This window comes from Camelus dromedarius, chromosome 19 (assembly GCF_036321535.1).
Source record: "Camelus dromedarius isolate mCamDro1 chromosome 19, mCamDro1.pat, whole genome shotgun sequence".
In the NCBI taxonomy this organism is placed as follows: Eukaryota; Metazoa; Chordata; class Mammalia; order Artiodactyla; family Camelidae; genus Camelus; species Camelus dromedarius.
The window spans coordinates 21,143,788-21,163,170 of NC_087454.1; the positions used below are offsets into that span (position 1 = coordinate 21,143,788).

Below are 19,383 nucleotides of genomic sequence, written 5' to 3' on the forward strand. Positions count from 1 at the left end.
CCCCTCCCCCAATCCGGCCGCACCCTTGCGCCTGCGTTGTGCCTGTTCCTGGGCTGCGGCAGCCATGCTGAACCCGTACGGAGAGGCGAGTGGGGGGGACAGGGTCAACGACTGCGGGATAGGAAGCCGGGGATATGGAGAGGCAGCAGCATTAGAGTGTTTGGGGGGGTCTCTGGAGAAAGGCCTAGGCCATGCGGCCCCGTTGGCCCCTTGCGCGACCCCCGGAAACCTTCGGAAAACTGGCCACCGTGGCGCGGAGGGGGGGGGGTGTAGGGCAGCTGTCACGTGACCCGACCCGGCCAATCTGGGTGTTGCTGACGTGGCCGCGCGGCCCCGATGCTTTCCCCACCCCCCAGCTCAGTCGGGAAGGGAGGGGCTGGGGGCTACGCCCCCTCCCCCAACACAACCTCAGTTTCCGGGGGGGGTGACACCCCGGATTACATCCTCCCCCCGGACCAAGCCGAGGGGAACATTGGAGCCCCCCTGGAAGGTTCCAAGATCCAGGTGAGAAGGGGTGCTGGAGGGGGGAGGTTGCCAGCTATTTAAATGTTTAACCAATGGTGGGGAGTCCAGCAGGGAGATTCTTGGGGTTCAGAGAAGAATCCTGAGGGTGGGAGGATTTGTCCTTCAAACAGTTTACAGCCAATGGGAGCGTGGAGGGCGAGCAGGAGAGGGCCCCTCGGGTGGGGGAAGGGAATGGCCAACCTCATGTCTCTATACCAATTGGAGGGCAAAGGGGCGTGGGGGCGGTGTGTCCCCCCCTTTCCATTCGTCCCCTGGGGGTACAGCAGCCTGGAGCCAGGTGAGAAGGGATCCTTTTGGCGGCTGGAGGGAGGGGTGACTAGTTCTTACCGTAGATGTGAATGCTTAGAGTTGGCAACCCAGGTTGTGAACTGAGATTGTTCCGGGCGCCCACTCCCTTTCTCCCCAGAGACTACAGAAGGAGCATTTCTGTGCTTTCTTTGTGTCAGAGATAGGAAGATGGCAGTCATCACATGGCATGGTGGAGGTTAAGCTTCGAGTCGCTTATCGAATTTGTGGGCATTCACGTGGACATGGCCTGTGGAGCCTTCTGAACAAACCTTCGTTGCCCCAGTGGGGTCTTAGCTGAGCATGTGTCTGCAGTAGGCTGGGGAGGGGTTAGAGGCTGAAAGCTTGCGGTCGGCTTGGGGCCAGAAACCAGGCCCAACGTGGGTCTTGGGAGGGGTTGAAAATCGTGGTCTGACACAGAAGAGACTGAGTCTCAGGACCTGACAAGGTTTGGGGTTTCTCCAAGGTGGCGTCTTTTGCCTCCTTCATCCCCTCCCCCATTCCTGAACAGTTCTCTCCTTGTGTACTGCGGGGGAGGGAACGGAAAGGAGGGAAGAGTTACTTTTCCAAATTACTGAGTAGCAGTAGCCTCCCGTGTGACTCATGTGGGGGGAGGATTGGGAGGGAGTAGGGAGCAGTGATTTTCCGGAATGCAGGGAAATAAGCCAGAGAAATGTCTGGCTGCCCTTTCCCTTTCTAAGGCCCTGCATTTTCTCGACCTCCTAAATTTTTCTTCCCTGCCCGGCCCCCTGATGGGTCTTTGTGCAGACTTGCCAGGCCCCGGGTGCAGAAAAGCAGATTGGGGAGGCTGGGCCACGAGGGGTGGGGGAGGGGAGAAGGCCTCTGTAAAGTTGCTGTGTCATTGCTCGCCCTGCTGCAGCTACCCGGGTGGGCCCGCTTGTACTTTTGGGGCCGAGGCCTCTTGGGAGCGAGAGGGGGCAGTGAGGGGAGAGATTCTGCTTTCCCTGTGCCCACTTCCCCCCGCAGGGTTTGCCCGTCTCGGGTGATCGAGAAGACGGGAGATTGCCGGCCATTTTAGACGCAGTAACTAAGGTTAGGGCTCTAGAGCAGCCACTAAGAAGGTAGGGTGACAGGGTTGAAGCTCTAGAACCTAGACCTTCACGAAGCCCTGGGAGTGGGGGATGGGTCTCCCATATTCTTTGATTTACTTTTTCTTTCCGAGATATGCATAATTTTTTTTTCTGGTAGCCAGGGAAGGGGACATGGGGAGGGGTGGCCCCCACCAAAGCCTAGTTGGGGTAAATTTCACTCCCCGTAAGGGGGCAGGGGAGCTCAGAGATGGCTTTAGAGATCCTGACCTTGTGCTCTGGCTCTTCATATGTAGTTTGTAACCCTATTCAGATCAGCAGATTGTGGGAAAGATCTAGTTGAGTGGTTTGGGGGATGGGGGCGAAACTGAACTCCCAAAATGGCTCCTGCTCCTCCTCGGAGGCGGACGGTCCGGGGGGGAGGGGAGGAGGGGAAAGAAGGAGGGGGGGAGGGCTAGCCCGAGCCGCAGCCGCCGCCTCCTGCGCTCGCCCTCCTCCCTGGCGCTGACCGATGGACCAGCCGCTCCGTGGGGAGGACTCCGGACCCTGGTGGGGGGGATGGGGGAGCTCTTCCGCCCCCACATCACCGGGACCCTAAGAGCGGGGTGCGGGCCTGCTTTCGGGTCGGGGGAGGGCGGGGCGCGTGGGGAAAGGTCTGAACTCGCCAGGAGGGGCAGGGTGTTCACCCTGATTCGCCCCTTGCAGGACGTGTTTTTTTGCTCTGAGCCAGATAACCGGAATGAAGTTTGGGGAGGAGGTGGGTTTCATCTTATAGGGTATATCGGTGTTTAGAGATTTTTGTTCCCACTTCAGGGCTGCCGAGGTTTTGTCGAGCAGGCCGATATTTGTATTGGTAACTTAAGGCATGAGTGGGAGGGATTGGAGAGGTGTGTGGGGTGCAGGTACTTGGAACTGATTTTGTTTAGTTGCCTTGATGAGAAGCCTTTGGGAATTCACAGATGGTAGATTCTGAGGAGTGTTTTGCCTTTGTCCTTCGATTTTTTGACCTGGTGAAGGGAGGGGAGGGTTTTAAGACTATGGAAGGCGTGTATTGTTGATTGTGGAGCGCAGGAACGTTAGATTCCTTCCTCGCTATATTCGGGAGCCCTTAGCTTTTTGCCAAGAATGGAAGGTCGGGACTTCTAAGATGGCGTCTTCTTCCTCATTTCAGGTTCTTCTCTGCAGCGGCCTCACTGCCGAGAGCGGGCGTCCTGTGGCCACACCCCAGCGGGTCGATGTTGGCTACGCCCACGCGGCCCTCCCCAGTTCTCCTCACCGTCTGGCCAATGGAGGAGCTACGAATGGCACGACCTGCCCGGGCTTGGCAGTCGCCAGTCGCACCGGCCTTGGACGCCTGGAAAGACTTTGTTGGAAGGGGAGGCGGGGAGAGGGTTTTGCACCCCTGCCAGCCTCCGTCTTTCCGTGGAGTTGCCGAACCACAGCGCAGCCAATTGGCTCAGAGATGTGGCCGGTTGCTGCTTCCCCGTGGGTCTATGCGGCACTCTTCTGCCTGGTGACTGATGCTTTGAAAATAAGGCTTATGACGTCATCGCTTCAGCAGACCAATAGAAAACGCTCCCGCGGAGAAGTGTTCCTCCCTCTTCAACTCTGCTTCTTCACGCGCGTGAGCGAGCGTGCGCGCGCGGAGGGGGTGGGGGAAAGCTCGAGCACGGTGGCGCGCATGAGCGGCGAAGCTCCGCCCCCCTGCCTATATATAAAGGGCTGGCGCGGGGCTCGGCGGCGCCATTTCGCGCTGGAGTGGAGCAGCCTCTAGAACGAGCTGGAGGATTCTGCCTACCTATACAGAGCCTTCGAGTCGTCCGGGGCCGCCATTACAATCCACGTCCATCCGCTTGGAAATGGCCTTCGTCTCGGCCTATGACTGGTCCCGGCGGACAGTACAGACCCCATAGAAGCCCCCGAAGCTCCCCTTTTTCGGGCCCCGCCCAATCCTCGGGAGTCTGTCCACCCCCTCTACTCCGCCCTCAAGAGGATTTCAAAGATGGAGGCGGCGGCTCCCTAAAACCTCTTTTCGTGTTCATCCGCCTCCATCCGAGATCGAAACGGGACTTCGTCCGCCGCGGACGGTCCCAGCAGGAAGAGTGAATCTTTGCAGACCAACAGCGGGCAATATTGACGACGGTGTCTGGGATCGGGGGCCGTCCTGGGGTTTGAAGAGTCCGTCCCCCTTCGCTCGCCCGCCTCAGCTGAGGCCGCCGCCATTTTCTCGCTGTCCGCCTCCTGCGGAGCGCGCCAAGCTGCCAGAGTTCTTTGGGAAACAGCGGAGGAGACTGCTTTCGTGCCGGCCCGGCGCGGGGGGTTGTCGCCTGGAGGGCCAAGGGCGACGGCCCCCGCCCCCACACACTTCCCGGGTTATGCTGGACCGGGAGGTAAGGGGAACCGAGGCCACCTGGACTCTCCGCGGCTGAGGGCAGCGCTGGTTCCCCGCGGTCAAGATGCTGCAAAACGTGACTCCCCACAACAAGTATGTCCCCGCGAATCTCCTGTGGGAAGGGGACGTTGGGGGGCAGCGGCACGCGGGTGTGGGACGACGGGTTGGAGGGAGTACGGAGCTAACTCGGGCGCGTATCTGTTCGTGGCGCAACTGTTGGCTCTTCAGGCTCGCGGAAGGGGTTGAGCGGCGGTTTGGGACCCGAGGTAGCGGCCCAGGCAGGTACTGCGTATGGAGGGAGTACAGGTTGTCGGTTTATTCGTTACTTTTCCGCTGTGGTCTCGACTCGGCAGAGCTAGGTTGGCAGCAGAATAATGGGGAAGGACGACATTGATTGGGTAGTGGGTCTGTTGTCTGGCAACGGTTTGTCACAGGCCTTTTTGGGTATTCGTGGCCACATGAAGTGCCTTACAGGGTTGTCATGGTGATAAGAGCTCCTGGGACTGGCGACTGGCAACGGGGATTCCCAGAGTAGGGTAAAGGATCGCTCTTTCAGTCTGTGGGTCCCTAATGTCTCAGGTAGGTCATTAAATTCCTGCTTGTCTTTCGTTGACTGGTTTTGTGTTGAGAGGTGTGTGTGCTTTCTTGTAGGAATGGGTTTTTTCTTTTTAAAGTATCAGTGGGAGTTTCATTCAGGGTAGGAGGGTGGAGCTAGGGATCCTCTAGTCCAGCTCTGCAGATGTAAACAATGAGATGTCTTAGCGTAACATCTTTAGTTTTAGGCCCTGGGAAACACCTGGCCCTGAGAAGCACCAGAGACTATAAACTTGATGCGCTGCTGGCTTTTGATCTTCACAGTTAATGCTATAGTGGAACTGTCGGTGGCATGGCAGTTTTGGCAGGGGTTGTGGGACTTTTATGAGGAAACTTGCTCACCGTGACTGGGTAGCTCTATTTTTTGTCCTTTGGAGGATACTAATTTTGCAGATAATTAATTTCTGGGGACTGACAGCTTGGGATGTTTCAGGCTGTGGAGTCTATTCCCTTGTCTCATTTTTCTCTTTTTTCTCATTGAGTTGGTAGGGTTTTCCGTTAGCTTTCTGGTCCATTTTTTGTTTTGGAGTTAATTATTCAGAGCTTATGGAAGATGCTGATTTCTTTCTTCTGCATAGGTGGACTTTTAGGTGTGTGTCTCGTCAGCATTTTATGGAATTTTTGTTTTGTTCCCTGTCTCCTTTCACCTGCTTCCCTCAGGCTCAACCACCATGGCAACCACCAAGCCCCTAGTGAGGAGGAAGCTGGGGGCTTGAGTTTCTTGGCTCCACCCATTTTGTTTAAATCTCATCCCCATAAGGCTGTGATTCTCAGATGGTTGCCCTATCAGAAACCATCTTAGGTTTTTTCATTTAAAAATTTTAGAAACAGAAGAAAACTGTCAAGACTGTAGAATGTAGAGTCTAGATGGGTATGCTAAAAATAAGGAAACGAAAAAGGTGGGAGGAGATACAAGAACAAAAGCTCTGTTGATTGTGTTAGATAAAGGATCTGGCTTTAAGATCTACTTTTATAATTTTGGATCACTTTGTACTAGGTCCCTAACCTGGATATATTGAGGTATGCATAGTGTAAGTTGCACTCTCCCACTTTCCCCAAGATGACCACATCTAATTTTGTTTCCTGTCTTAACAGGCTTCCTGGGGAGGGGAATGCAGGGTTACTGGGGCTGGGCCCAGAGGCAGCAGCGCCCGGGAAAAGGATTCGAAAGCCTTCCCTGTTGTATGAGGGATTTGAGAGCCCCACGATGGCTTCAGTGCCGGCTTTGCAACTAACCCCTGCCAACCCACCACCCCCAGAGGTGTCCAATCCCAAAAAGCCAGGGCGGGTTACCAACCAGTTGCAATACCTGCACAAAGTGGTGATGAAGGCTCTGTGGAAACATCAGTTTGCGTGGCCCTTCCGGCAGCCTGTGGATGCCGTCAAACTGGGTCTGCCGGTGAGTAGAGACTTATTGGGGAGGTGTGGAAATGAACAGGAGTGCGTGTGAGTGGTGGGCTGCCTAGTATAGGTACTGCGGCCCCTAGGGAGTTCCCGTCTCTACCCCATTGGGCAGAAAGCCACCAGGTTTTTGGATTCTTGGTCCTTAGTGATTGATCCAACCGCTTGCTATCTTGGGATCTCTCGTTGTGCCCTCCATGTGTCCTTCCTTAACTTTTGTGCCCTGGCTCCATTTTACAGATTCCCACCCCAGGTTGGGAGAGGACCACGGTGGCCAAAATTCTTAGCTTCTTCCTCTCCCTCATGCAGCCCATGGATAGCCAGCCCCAGAGGTAATGTCACAGGATGGGAAACCTTCCAGAGTGGGTGGGAGGTGGGTGGTTAGAGAAAGGCTGTAGGGACCTCCCTGTGGGTGTTAAGAGTCCTGTTCTGTTTTTTCCCTATCCCATAGTTTAATTGGGGCCGCAGTTTAGGGCACTTTGTACTCCTGACAGGGGATGTGTGTGCTTGTGTGTGTGGGGGGTCAGTAGTTTATCTAGAACGGGAGTTTATTTTTCTGTGACTCTGACCTAGCACTTTCTTCTTTAGGATTATCACAAAATCATAAAGCAACCTATGGATATGGGTACTATTAAGAGGAGACTTGAAAACAACTATTACTGGGCTGCCTCAGAGTGCATGCAGGATTTCAATACCATGTTCACCAATTGTTATATTTATAATAAGGTAAGTATTTCCTTGTGTTGTTACAAGTAGATACAAAGAGACCGTGATTCCATTATCGTTAGAGGTCTTGTCTAGAAAAAGTTTGTTTTACCATAGGTGTTCTCAGAGTAGTCGGGATCTAGACAATCTGAGCTCTGAAGGGTATCACTGAACAGTGATGTGGTTTCACAGATCCAGAGTTAAAAGGTTATTTAAATGGAACACTTTATACTTGTGGGTGGTGGCCCTGTTTCTTAGAAATCTCTTGAGAACTGAGTGCAGCAGGAACTTTTTTTTGTCAGCTCTCATTCTCTTGTGTATTTTTTTTTTCTTTGTTTTGAGGGTCAGAGTTGGGAGAGAAAAGGGAATTAGTAGCCCAGTATAGGTAATTTTCAGTGCTTGATGACAAAGTTGTAAGGGGGTAGTGATAATGCCTGGGGCTAGGAATTCTTCAGAGAAAAATGGTTTGTGTGTCTTGCTGACATTTTGAACTTTTTTGTCTTTGTTTCCGATAGCCCACTGATGATATTGTCCTGATGGCACAAACGCTGGAAAAGATCTTTCTACAGAAAGTGGCATCAATGCCACAAGAGGAACAAGAGCTTGTGGTGACCATCCCTAAGAACAGCCACAAGAAGGGGGCCAAATTGGCAGGTAGGAAGAGTAGGAGTTTTGCTGATGGAGACCAAAAGATGAGAAAGATCATCAAACTGAACTTTTTTTTCTGCCCCCAGCACTCCAGGGCAGTATTACCAGTGCCCATCAGGTGCCTGCTGTCTCTTCTGTGTCTCACACAACCCTGTATACTCCACCACCTGAGATACCTACCACTGTCCTCAACATTCCCCACCCTTCGGTCATCTCTTCGCCCCTTCTCAAGTCCTTGCACTCCGCTGGACCCCCACTCCTTGCTGTCTCTGCAGCTCCCCCAGCCCAGCCGCTTGCCAAGGTACACCTCTGTGGGTATCTTAGGGCAGTGGGGAGGTTAAGGTCTTGAATGAGGTGAACTGAGGGTAAAGGGCTCCCATTTTGGGGTTTTTTTTTTTTTGCAGAAGAAAGGGGTAAAGCGGAAAGCAGATACTACCACCCCTACACCTACAGCTATCCTGGCTCCTGGTTCCCCAGCTAGCCCTCCTGGGGGTCTTGAGCCAAAGGCAGCACGGCTCCCCCCTATGCGTAGAGAGAGTGGCCGCCCCATCAAGCCCCCACGTAAAGACTTGCCTGACTCTCAGCAACAACACCAGAGCTCCAAGAAAGGAAAATTGTCGGAACAGTTGAAACATTGCAATGGCATTTTGAAGGAGTTACTGTCAAAGAAGCATGCTGCCTATGCCTGGCCTTTCTATAAACCAGTGGACGCTTCTGCTCTTGGCCTGCATGATTACCATGACATCATTAAGCACCCCATGGACCTCAGCACTGTCAAGGTACCCACTGCATGGGGCAGATGGGATACTCAGGCAGTGATTAGAGCCTAGGGATCAATAAAGCAGTTACTTCTCATGGGTATACAGCAATCTTGGTATTTTGCTTCTACAAAATGGTAATGGGGCAGAAAGTCACGTATTTGCTAAGAGTCTGTATTTCCTAGAGTTTGAAACAGTATGGTGGGTAGGTTGTGTGGTGTGTTCAGAGCATCACTACTCACCTATAGTTAAGTCCTACCTATTGGCAGTGTTGGGTTAAGATAGGGAAGTTAAGGGGTGGAAGGCTAGTTGGAGGCCACCCACCCTCCCCTTTCACTTAGAAATGATTTTTTTTTCTAGACTTAGATATTTCTTCAACCCACCCAAATTCATTTGACTTCAAACTTGAACCCCAGGGCGTAGATTCATAAGGTCATCCCCCACTGTGCTCGCCAGAGGGCTATTCTTGTGTCTGGGGCTGGCAGGGAAAGGTGAGTCTTCCTGCCTGTGCAGCTTCTGATGCTGCCTCCTTCTGCAGCGGAAGATGGAGAATCGGGATTACCGGGATGCACAGGAGTTTGCTGCTGATGTGCGGCTTATGTTCTCCAACTGCTACAAGTACAATCCCCCAGACCACGATGTTGTGGCCATGGCACGAAAGTTACAGGTGAGTGAGTGTGGTGAATAAATGGGTCTGGGCAGAAGAATTTTGTCATCTGTGCTACACAGCCTCAGCATGAGGACCTCCCAATCTGTACAGTTGTAAACTTGAGCCACCACGTGGCTGAGTATGGTCAGGGCACTAGCCACTAGCATGGTTTTGAGTCTGCCTGTCTTTCTAGGATGTATTTGAGTTCCGTTATGCCAAGATGCCAGATGAACCTCTGGAAACAGGGCCTCTACCAGTGTCTACTGCCTTGCCCCCTGGCTTGGCCAAATCATCTTCAGAGTCCTCCAGTGAGGAAAGCAGCAGTGAGAGCTCTTCTGAGGAGGAGGAGGAAGATGAGGAGGATGAAGAGGAAGAGGACAGTGAAAGCTCTGACTCTGAGGAAGAAAGGGCTCATCGCTTGGCTGAATTGCAGGAACAGGTATTATTTTGTCACTGCTTAGTTTATTGGGTGAGGTTCATGCTGTCTTTGCCCTGATTTTTTAAGTCCTTATTGTTTTACTTACTTTCCCACATCACATGATTTTCTTTTTCTCAAGCTTCGAGCAGTACACGAACAACTGGCTGCTTTGTCTCAAGGCCCAATATCCAAGCCCAAGCGGAAGCGAGAAAAAAAGGAGAAAAAGAAGAAGCGGAAGGCAGAGAAGCATCGAGGCCGAGCTGGAGTTGATGAAGATGATAAAGGGCCTCGGGCACCCCGCCCATCCCAGCCCAAGAAATCCAAGAAAGCAGGTGGCAGTGGGGGTAGCAGTGCTGCTACACTAGGTCCTCCTGGCTTTGGACATTCTGGAGGAAGTGGCACCAAGTAAGTTTTAACAATAGGAAGCAGAGACATGCTTAACTGTATAATCTCTGCAAGAGAAAATGATTTTTCCCACAAATGGCTAGGTGATGAAATAGACTTTTAAGAACATAATTGTCTCTTAAAGCCACTTAACCCTGAAGGTATGGTGTGAAAGCAGCCATGGGTAATATGTAAACATGAATATGGCTGTGTTCCAATAAAGTTCCATTTACCAAAACAAGTGGCAGGCCAGATTTGTCCCCAGGCCATAGTTTATCTACCCCTTCTCCAAACAATTAATGTAAACTGTTCAGCATGTAAGCTCTGCTTCCCTGACAGTGTCCCAATAGCTGACCTGTTAGCCTTAATAGAAAAATAGAATTTCTACCTCTGATAAGAAATCCAGATCACTGGGTTGAGCAGTGGGAACGTGTTGAGACGTCAGTGATGCTGCCCCCAATTGATAATTTTGTTTTGCCCATAGACTCCCCAAAAAGACCACAAAGACAGCCCCACCTGCCCTGCCTGCAGGCTATGATTCAGAGGAGGAGGAAGAAAGCAGGCCCATGAGTTACGATGAGAAGCGGCAGTTGAGCCTGGACATCAACAAGTTGCCTGGGGAGAAACTGGGTCGAGTTGTGCACATTATCCAAGCCAGGGAGCCCTCTTTACGTGACTCAAACCCAGAAGAAATTGAGATTGATTTTGAAACGCTCAAACCATCCACGCTTAGAGAGCTTGAACGCTATGTCCTTTCCTGCCTAAGAAAGAAACCTCGGAAGCCCTATAGTGAGTATGAAATGAGGTTTACTAGTGAATCCAGCAAATCCTCATGAGGTTCTGAGGACAATTTAGAAAACAATAAATGGGGGTATGGTTGATGCACTCATGACTGGCAGCCAGCTCCTGGGATGAAGGGGGTTGCATTAATTGCTTCCTAATGTTAAGGAATTTGGCAACAATAGGAAGCAGTGAAACTGAAGTGTTTCTGGCTGTCTTAATCCTGATAGATTTCTTTTTTTAGCTATTAAGAAACCTGTGGGAAAGACAAAGGAGGAACTGGCTTTGGAGAAGAAGCGGGAACTAGAAAAGCGATTACAAGATGTTAGCGGGCAGCTGAATTCCACCAAAAAGCCCCCTAAGAAAGGTGAGTGTCCTGGTAAACAACTGCAAATTCACTGCATCCCACCCTCTTTGGCTGTCTTTTTTTTTTTTTATGTATATATATATATATATATTTTTTTTTTTTTTTTATTGAAGTGTAGTCAGTTTACAATGCTGTGTCAGTTTCTGGTGTACAGCACAATGCTTCAGTCATACATGAACATACATATATTTGACTGTCTTGAAAAGTGGAAATTAGACTCAAGCAGCTATTACTTTTTTTCAGTGGAGATACTGGGGATTGAACCCAGGGCCTCCTACATGCTAAGCATGCACTCTACCACTGAGCTATACCCTCCCCTCTGATTCATTTTTAAACTTCAACTTTGTTCTGCAGCAAGTGAGAAAACAGAGACGACATCAGCACAGCAGGTAGCAGTGTCACGCCTCAGCGCTTCCAGTTCCAGCTCAGATTCCAGTTCCTCCTCTTCATCTTCCTCCTCTTCAGACACCAGTGATTCAGACTCAGGCTAAGGGGCCAGACCAGATGGGGCAGGAGGCTCCGCAGGACGGGACCCCAAGACCACCCTGCCCCACCCCTTCCCTCCCCTTGCTGTGATACTTCCTCATCTCACCTCACCTCCCCCCCACTGTAGGAGAGCTGGCTCTGCATGGGGGAGGGATGCAGGGACAATTACTGAAGGAGGAACATAAATGGACAAAATACGACGGAGTTCCCAGCCCCACTGAGAGTGACCTCTTGGGCATAGAGCCCCCCATTCCAAATGACTAGGGCAGGGGTACAGGGTGGGAGTGGGCAAAGGCCCTGATGTGGGGTTACCTGAGGCCATAGCTGCCCTGTTCACTTGGATGGGCCCCATTTTGAGGTTGTTTGTTCTAATTTATTTTAAGCTAGGTAAGGGCTGGGGGTTGGGGCCGTGGTACCCTCAGTCTTCATGGGGAGGGAAGAAGGGGAGCTCTTTTTTTTTTTACGTTGACCTTTTTTTTTCTACTCTGTTTTCCCTTTTCCTTCTGCTCTGTTTGGGGCTCCTGGGGGTTTCAGTCATCTCCCCATTTGGTCCCCTGGATTGTCTTTTCTTTGTCTGTTATTCTAACTTGTAAATAAAGAAAATATTATTCAAGTTTTTAGTTCATTATCTTAACATTTGTTTCTGTGGTGTTTTAAAAGGAGCATGATACAATTGAGAATGTTGAGGAAAATATTCCTGAGGTGAGAGAAAAAAAGCCATCCTGTTTTAAATAAACCAGTAAGTAGGTTGTTGCTGTGGTGACAAAAATGCATATGCCCTTTGTAAAGTGAATACTCCAAAATAAGCTTAAGGTTCACAATTTGCTTTGATCTAGATGAAGTAAAAGGCAAATTCTTTGACTCATTCGTGGCTTAACCTAACCAGGAGTTTTCAGACTCTTCAGGTAACTCAGGTTTTCTGCCAGTGGACTTTCCCCTGGACACATCGCAAGATAGGGAAAGAATGGGGGGTAGCCAACCAGGGATACCTTTTTTTTGCATTGGGCACGTGCCTTGAGGCAGTTAGACCTGCTTTTACAATTTGCTGCTTTGGCCTCAAATTGCACATTAACAGCCTTGCATATAGTTGGTTAATACAATGCCAATTTGGAGAATCTCAGCGATTTCCTTTTTGGTTTTGGGAGGAGGAGAGTAGGTTTGTTTAGTGGAGGGACTGGGGGTTGAAGCCAGGACCTCATGCATGCTATAATCACACTATCATTGAGCTAGACCCTCCACCCCCAATCTTACCAGTTCTTACCAAACTGAAAACATTCCTGTATGTCCAACAGCTGCTTAGAGCTCAGTGAGTGAACCTTTCAACTCCCTTTGAGCTGTCGTCCTAGAGTGATCTTAAAAGATTTTCAAAGTTCAGAAGTACTTTAGAGTTGGGGTGGGATAGGAGTTACGTAAGTCTGAAAGGAAAAATGTTAGAAGCAAGGATTTTGTATGTATAGCACTATCATTTAAGAGGGAATTTAAAAGTTTGAGTTAGTTTAGGGGGAAGGACAGTTACAGAATTGAGTCCGTGGCTGCATCCACTTCTGTTCGTGTCCCTTAAGTATTTTTTGTTGGGGGAAATAAAGATTTCAATTCTGGAAAGGTAGGTTTCTGACTACCTGTGGAGGCGATTTAATACAGTTCCTATATACTGAATCCAGAACTCTAAATGCTTAAAGAGAAAGACACCTGGCTTATTTCCTTAACTGCAGAACTGGCTGAGATCAGGCAAGAATAGCTCTGGACCTGGTTTATACCTCCCACTTTGCCACATTAGTAGGCAGTTTACAAATGTTCGTGAATTTCCTGGCCATCACTACTGGCAGTCCTTGTCCTGGTATTGATCCTTGAGGTTTCCACTTGGGCCAGTACTTTAATGTACGTTTTCTCTTAGTCACATTAACTGATCCAAGCCTAACTCTGCCCCATCCCCCCCTCTCCTTTTGGCCTTGTAATAGTTTGAGGAGTCAGGTCTCCAACTTGGTTGGAATTACTGCCTGCTAAAGTAACAAGCACCATTTCCAGCGCTATCAGAAGGATGCGATTATGGAGTCCCACTGTGGGCAGTGTTCTTCCCATGCCCTTGCCAGCACTTGAAAGCATGGGTTCCACTGCCTCTGCTGCTTTTTGCTACCTGTTAACACCATTTACTCCCCTTTAATGCTTCCATTGGAAGCACTCATTCAGTCAACACGTTTTGAGTTCCTTTTTTATTTTTCAACTAACACTATCAGGTCAGTAGACTTAGACATTGCCAAACTGCTAAATCAGGAGGTGTGGAGCTGAAGGTAGAAAGATGGCCCTATACTGAATCTCCATCGAAGTACAGTTATTAACTGTCATGGTGCAGTTGTACTGGTCGGCTCCAAGGTGAAAGCAGGACTTGGTCTCTCAGACTGTTAATTGTTAGCACCCCAGTCTAAGCCTTGCCAACCTTGCTCTTGGTTTCCCTCAGAGCTATTCTGACTGAAAAGCCCTGCTTCCCTGAGGGGCTCCCAGGACAAGGACCAAAGCTGGTTGGAGTTACTCTCTGAGACTTGCCAAAGATCATGTCAGGGAGGTCACTGCTGATCTGACGTCTCGTGATCTCCCACCTTTGCTTCTTTACTCTTTCTGGATCATCACCCTAGTTCAAGCTCTTTGCAAAATCCCACTTGCCGTTTTCTGTCCTCACAGTTTACATGCTGGGAGCAGGGAAAGGAGATATCAAACAGTTTTTAATAAAAATTGTGAGTTCTATCAGCACAATGTGCAAAGGTCTATAGAGAATTTAGAAGAGAAGGTTCAGATCGGAGAGATTTCCAATCAGAACTGTTCAGACATCTCAGAAGGCGAGTAGTGTCTGGCTCAGGGAGGATGGGAGTGAATGTTGCCAGCAGAAGGAACAGTGATGGTAACTGCCTGCGTGTGTACAGTTTGTGATGGAGCAGCAGGAATGAAGATGTGTGCTTCCAGATAAGGCCAGAGAATTGGGCAGAGCTAGATCAAGGAGGTCATTTAGACCACAATAAGAATTTGAATTTTTATCCTGAAGTCTTTAAAAACAGCTTTCATTTATCAGGCACTCACTATGTGCCAAACATTGTACTAAAAACAACCTGTAAACTTACTTGAGCCTCATTATAGTCCTCTGAGGTAAGTCTTACTTACCTTCACTTAATAGATGAAGAAATGAGGCAGAAAAGTTAAGGAACTTGCCCAAAGTTGCAATACAGCCAGTGAACGCTGCAGATGGGATTTAACCCCAGCAATCTCGTTCCAGGAACTACTATGCTAGAATTCCAATATTGTGTGGGCTGGTGGGGAGCTAGGAGACACCTGCTTGGAAGAAACAGCAGTTGGGAGAATCACGTTGGGTTAGCGGGGTGCTGAAAATGGATGTAGAATGACAGTTTAGAAAGGCACTGCAGTGGTCCTTCCCAGTAAGTGAGGATAGTGGTTTGGAGTGGAGAGGTAGCAATGTGCATGAAGAGGCGTGGGTAGATTTGAAACCTATGTAGGAGATAAAATGGATGGGACTATGCTTTGAAGGTTCTTACTTTATCCCCACATACCAAAGGAAGAGTGGAGTTGTGTGTATATATATACATGTACATTTCTGTATCGGCCTCTATCCTTCGGAGTCCTGGAGCATTCCAGCAGTGGAAGTTTGATAGTTCCTCAACTAAAGGAATGTCGCCCGGCTGACAGGTTGGAATGAAGCTCAGCTAGGCTTGCCTAAGGGGTAGGGGTTCTGAGACCCATGTTAATAGCCACAGAGGATCTTTGGCGCCACCTGGTGAACGTGTTACCCATGACTTCTTCCTGAATGTCGATTCTAGACTTTTGTGTGCCCACCCTCCCATCTTCAGGTGCTTCTTTCCTTTCCTTCTTCCTTTACTATACTTCAGCCCTTGAAACATGAGCCTTCACTTTTCTGACCCAGAGGTCCTTCTCTCCTTGTACATCTCCCCTACTGTGGTGTCCCCTGGTTCTTTGACACCATTGGTTCCTCACTCTAGAGTCTCTGCCCCAGCCTTCCATGGGATGGTGTTGTCCCTCATGTTACTCCTTCTTTGGTCCTCTTACTTGCACAGTATTTCTAAGCAATTTTATCCATTCCTCTGGAGACAACTGCCACTCATAAAATCTATCTCTGTCTAGACCTTGCTCCAAAGTTCCAAGTCTGTTTTTCAACTGCCTGATGCCAGTGTCCCATAGTCTCTTGACACACAGTACATGTCCAGAAAAGGTCCTATCTTTTTCCCAAACACATCCCTCTGTGAGTTACCCATTTAAATAACAAGCAACCATACGGAACTCATTAATGTGCCTTTCAAATTAAGTCCTCATAATAATCCCATGAAGCAGATACTCATCACCCTTTTATAGATGAGGCTCAGAACCAGTAGCAGTAACATTAAATAACAGTTCTACAGTAAGTAAGTAGCAGTGTCATTAATGTAACATTACTCTCCCGGTCACTGGAGCCAGAGTCTGGTGCTCTGCCTAGAGTTCTCCCCCGGCTCCCCTTCTCTGTCCAGTCCCTGAGGCCTGCGGAGCCTTCCTCTATCACTCTGTCCTCTCAGTGCCCCCCAGGCTGGACTGTCATGACTCTTCTTCCTAGTTTTCTATCCATAGCCCTATTTCCAGTTAATCCACCCCCAACACTGTTGCTGCTGGAGAGATCCTTTAGAAAATAAATCTGATCATGTCACTTATGACCCTTAAGGCTTAAACTCCTTTGCAAGGCATACAAGGCCTCTATCTAGCTTTTGTCACCTCTGTAAGGTCAGAGTCCCCATTCACCCTTTGTTGAACTCTGTGCTCAACTCAGAGCAGAAGATAGGCCTTCCCAGATTCTCCCACAGTTTATTGCCACTGGACCTTGGCATATGCTGTTCTCTCTGCCTGGAATATGCTCTTTCCCCCATCAGCAATCCTACATAATTTCCAAGTACAACTTGTTACCTCCCTTATAAAGGCTTTTCTGACTGTCCTTTCATCCCCCATGACAGACACACACACACCTTCCAAGGGACCTCACTGAGCCTCCAACTACATACCAGTCCCTCTCATTCAACCCCTCCCCTGTCTGCAGGCTCCAGCACGAGTGTCTAGCATTGTGGCTACACACAGATTGTCTGTGTGGCTGTTCTGCTCACCAGCCTTTTGAGGACTCTCCCAGTGGACCATCAGACTGACAAATTCCCTTTTCAGTTCACAACTTAACTTCCTTCCTCGTTAGTTTTGCCCCACCGTGCATGTGTTCCACAGCTCTTTTGTGAGCTAGGGACTGTCTCTTATTCTTTATATCCTTAACTTGCCAGGGCCTGGGGAAGTGGTTTCAATATAAGCATAAATGAAGGTGAAACTTTCTCTTGGCATTTGCATCCATGCAGATGCCCCAGCACAGATCCCAAAAGGAGGCTGATCAGCCCCGCCTTAGGGCTGACAGGCCCAGAGTTGGGATTTGGACAGGATGTATCATCAAGGTAGGGTAGATGCCGGGTAAACAACCGTCCTGGTTTTGCCCAGCACTGAGGAGCTTTCCAGGACCTGGGACTGTTAGCAATTAAACTGAGACAGTCCTGGACAAATTGGGATGAGCGGTCACCTCATGAAAGGGAGACTTAATCACCACTTAGGACATATAGGGAGGTAGTGCTAATACACACTAGGTTGTATTATTGTCCAGGTCCTAAGCTTGTCACTTTATATACTCATCTCATGATTCTCACAATGTTCAACTCCTGATCGTTAGAGTCTATGATACCCACTTAACAGAAGAGAAAACAGAGATCCAGAGAGGAATATTAACTTGGCCTTAATCACTGGTTCCAAAGACCATGTCTTTCTGCTCTACCATGTTGTCTCAGGGGTCCTTCAACCACCTACTTCCCTCGTGTCCTGCCCCCTCCCCACCAGGCCAGTACCCCTCCCTCCCTCACTGGGGCACTAGGCCTCTCACCTCCATTGAGGCCTCCCCTCAACCTAAGGTGGCCAGGATAAGAATAGCTCCTGTAAAAGTAAGAGAGACCCATCATCCAAACTTCAAGTCATTTTGTGTCCTTGTATAGCAAGTAAATATTTATACATGATAAAATATTTCTCACGTGTTTGCCAAATGAGGACAATGCTAATTTTGTTGGATAAGTTAATGTTTGGTCGAAAAAAAAGTAAAGTGCTCTTTTATCAGCTATAACTGTCAAACCTCAGAGTCAGTTACTGTTACAGTTTCTGAGACTGAGAACATAACACTGGACAACCCATTAATACTTTCCACCTATTAAAGATATCATGACATTTGTTGTTCTCTGTTTGATTTATTTCACTTAGTATGATCATCTCTAGGTCCATCCATTTTGCTGCAAATGGCATTATTTCATTCTTTTCTATAGCTGAGTAATATTCCATTATATATACATATATATACACAACATCTTCTTTAACCAGTCAACTGTCAATGGACACTTAGGTTGCTAAACAAATGGGACCTAATCAAACTTATAAGCTTTTACACATAAACCAAACAACCATAAACAAATCAAAAAGACAACCTACAGAACAGGAGATAATATTTGCAAGGGATGTGACCAACAAGGCCTTAATTTCCGAAATATACAAACAGCTCATACAGCTCAATATAAAAAAAAAAAAATGTTAAAAAAAAAAAAACAACCCAATCAAAAAATGAACAGAAGACCTAAGTAGACATTTCTCCAAAGAAGACATACAGATGGCTGACAGGTACATGAAAATATACTCAACATCGCTAATTGTTAGAGAAATGCAAATTGAAACCACAGTGAGATGTATCACCTCACACCAGTCGGAATGGCCATCAGCAAAAAGTCTACAAATAATAAATGTTGGAGAGGGTGTGGGGAAAAGGAAACCCTCCTGTACCGTTGATGGGAATGTAAATTGGTGCAGCCACTACGGAGAACAATATGGAGGTTCCTTAAAAAACTAAAAATAGAATTACCATATGATCTAACAATCCCACTCCTGGGCATATATCTGGAAAAGATGAAAACTCTAATTCGAAAAGATACATGCACCCCAATGTTCATAGCAGCACTATTTACAATATCTTTTTAAAAGTAGTTTCTAAGATTCCACCATGCTGTAGAAAATTAATTTTTTTTCACCAAGCCCAGCTAAAATGAGCTTATTTGAAGAACGATTAGGAAGTGTGGAGACACAAAAGAAGAAATGAAATGAACTTGTTCCATAAGTACAGTAGTTTCTAAGATTCCACCATGCTGTAGAAAATTAATTTTTTTTCACCAAGCCCAGCTAAAATGAGCTTATTTGAAGAACGATTAGGAAGTGTGGAGACACAAAAGAAGAAATGAAATGAACTTGTTCCATAAGTACTGAGGGAATTCCCAGTGATGACTTTCACTGTGTGAAGAGGAACCAGGCTGAGTAAACATTATTCACCATCTGAGTGGATCCACTCAGTAAAATCACTGAGCAATATCTGAATGGTGACTATTCACACCTGCCATCCGTCCTCACCATCCCTTCAGGTTTATGAAGGAAGGAAGGGGCCTACGGAAACGAGGGTGCAGGAGGTAGATGTGAATGAGATGGGGCTGTGACCAGGTGGACAGGTCCCTGAGGGGAAGGTAGGGGAGGGGAAATATCTTGGCTTGTAGTGAGGAGGAATTTGAGAGCTGAGTGGACTACATTTCACTCTTCAGTCAGTCAGGTGTTTAAACATTTACTGGGGAGCTGTCGTGTTCCGGGCGTTACGGTAAGAACTTGTACCTGGAGCAGAGCCATCTACTGCAGCCCAGAGGGAAGGAGTGAAGGACAACCTGGAATCCAACCAGGTCTCAGGAGTGGCGTCAGGGCTCCAGGGACAAGGCAGCAGGAAGTTTCCAGGGGTCAGAAATGCCAGGGGGTCCTCTCCTTGGGAGATTTGGGACTTACTCAGATTTGGAGCCTCCAC

General features: G+C 48.6%; 1 protein-coding gene across 5 annotated transcripts; it reads left to right on the forward strand.

The window, feature by feature from the left end:
• The first annotated feature begins 105 nt into the window (after positions 1-105).
• Positions 106-12,054, forward strand: BRD2 (bromodomain containing 2). 5 transcript variants are annotated; one of them, XM_010994575.3, is made up of 13 exons: positions 106-504; positions 3,031-4,344; positions 5,941-6,244; positions 6,835-6,972; positions 7,467-7,605; positions 7,686-7,900; positions 8,004-8,378; positions 8,896-9,024; positions 9,200-9,445; positions 9,564-9,829; positions 10,293-10,597; positions 10,833-10,955; positions 11,310-12,054. In XM_010994575.3, exons 2-13 carry the CDS (start codon positions 4,316-4,318, stop codon positions 11,444-11,446), a joined length of 2,406 nt encoding a protein of 801 aa, XP_010992877.1. In that variant the 5' UTR covers positions 106-504; positions 3,031-4,315; the 3' UTR covers positions 11,447-12,054. The 5 variants fall into 5 exon arrangements, with proteins under 5 accessions (XP_010992877.1, XP_010992878.1, XP_064332438.1 ...); XM_010994576.3 differs by lacking the exon at positions 106-504 and adding an exon at positions 2,327-2,464; XM_064476367.1 differs by lacking the exons at positions 106-504; positions 5,941-6,244 and adding exons at positions 2,329-2,464; positions 6,487-6,578.
• Positions 12,055-19,383: the final 7,329 nt, after the last annotated feature.

Excerpts from the sequence above, each read along its gene's own strand:
- BRD2 (XM_010994575.3), top strand. The coding sequence starts at position 4,316 with ATGCTGCAAAACGTGACTCCCCACAACAA. Across the intron at positions 4,345-5,940 it reads AACGTGACTCCCCACAACAA|GCTTCCTGGGGAGGGGAATG; the intron begins GTATGTCCCCGC and ends CTGTCTTAACAG. Across the intron at positions 7,606-7,685 it reads GAAGGGGGCCAAATTGGCAG|CACTCCAGGGCAGTATTACC; the intron begins GTAGGAAGAGTA and ends TTCTGCCCCCAG.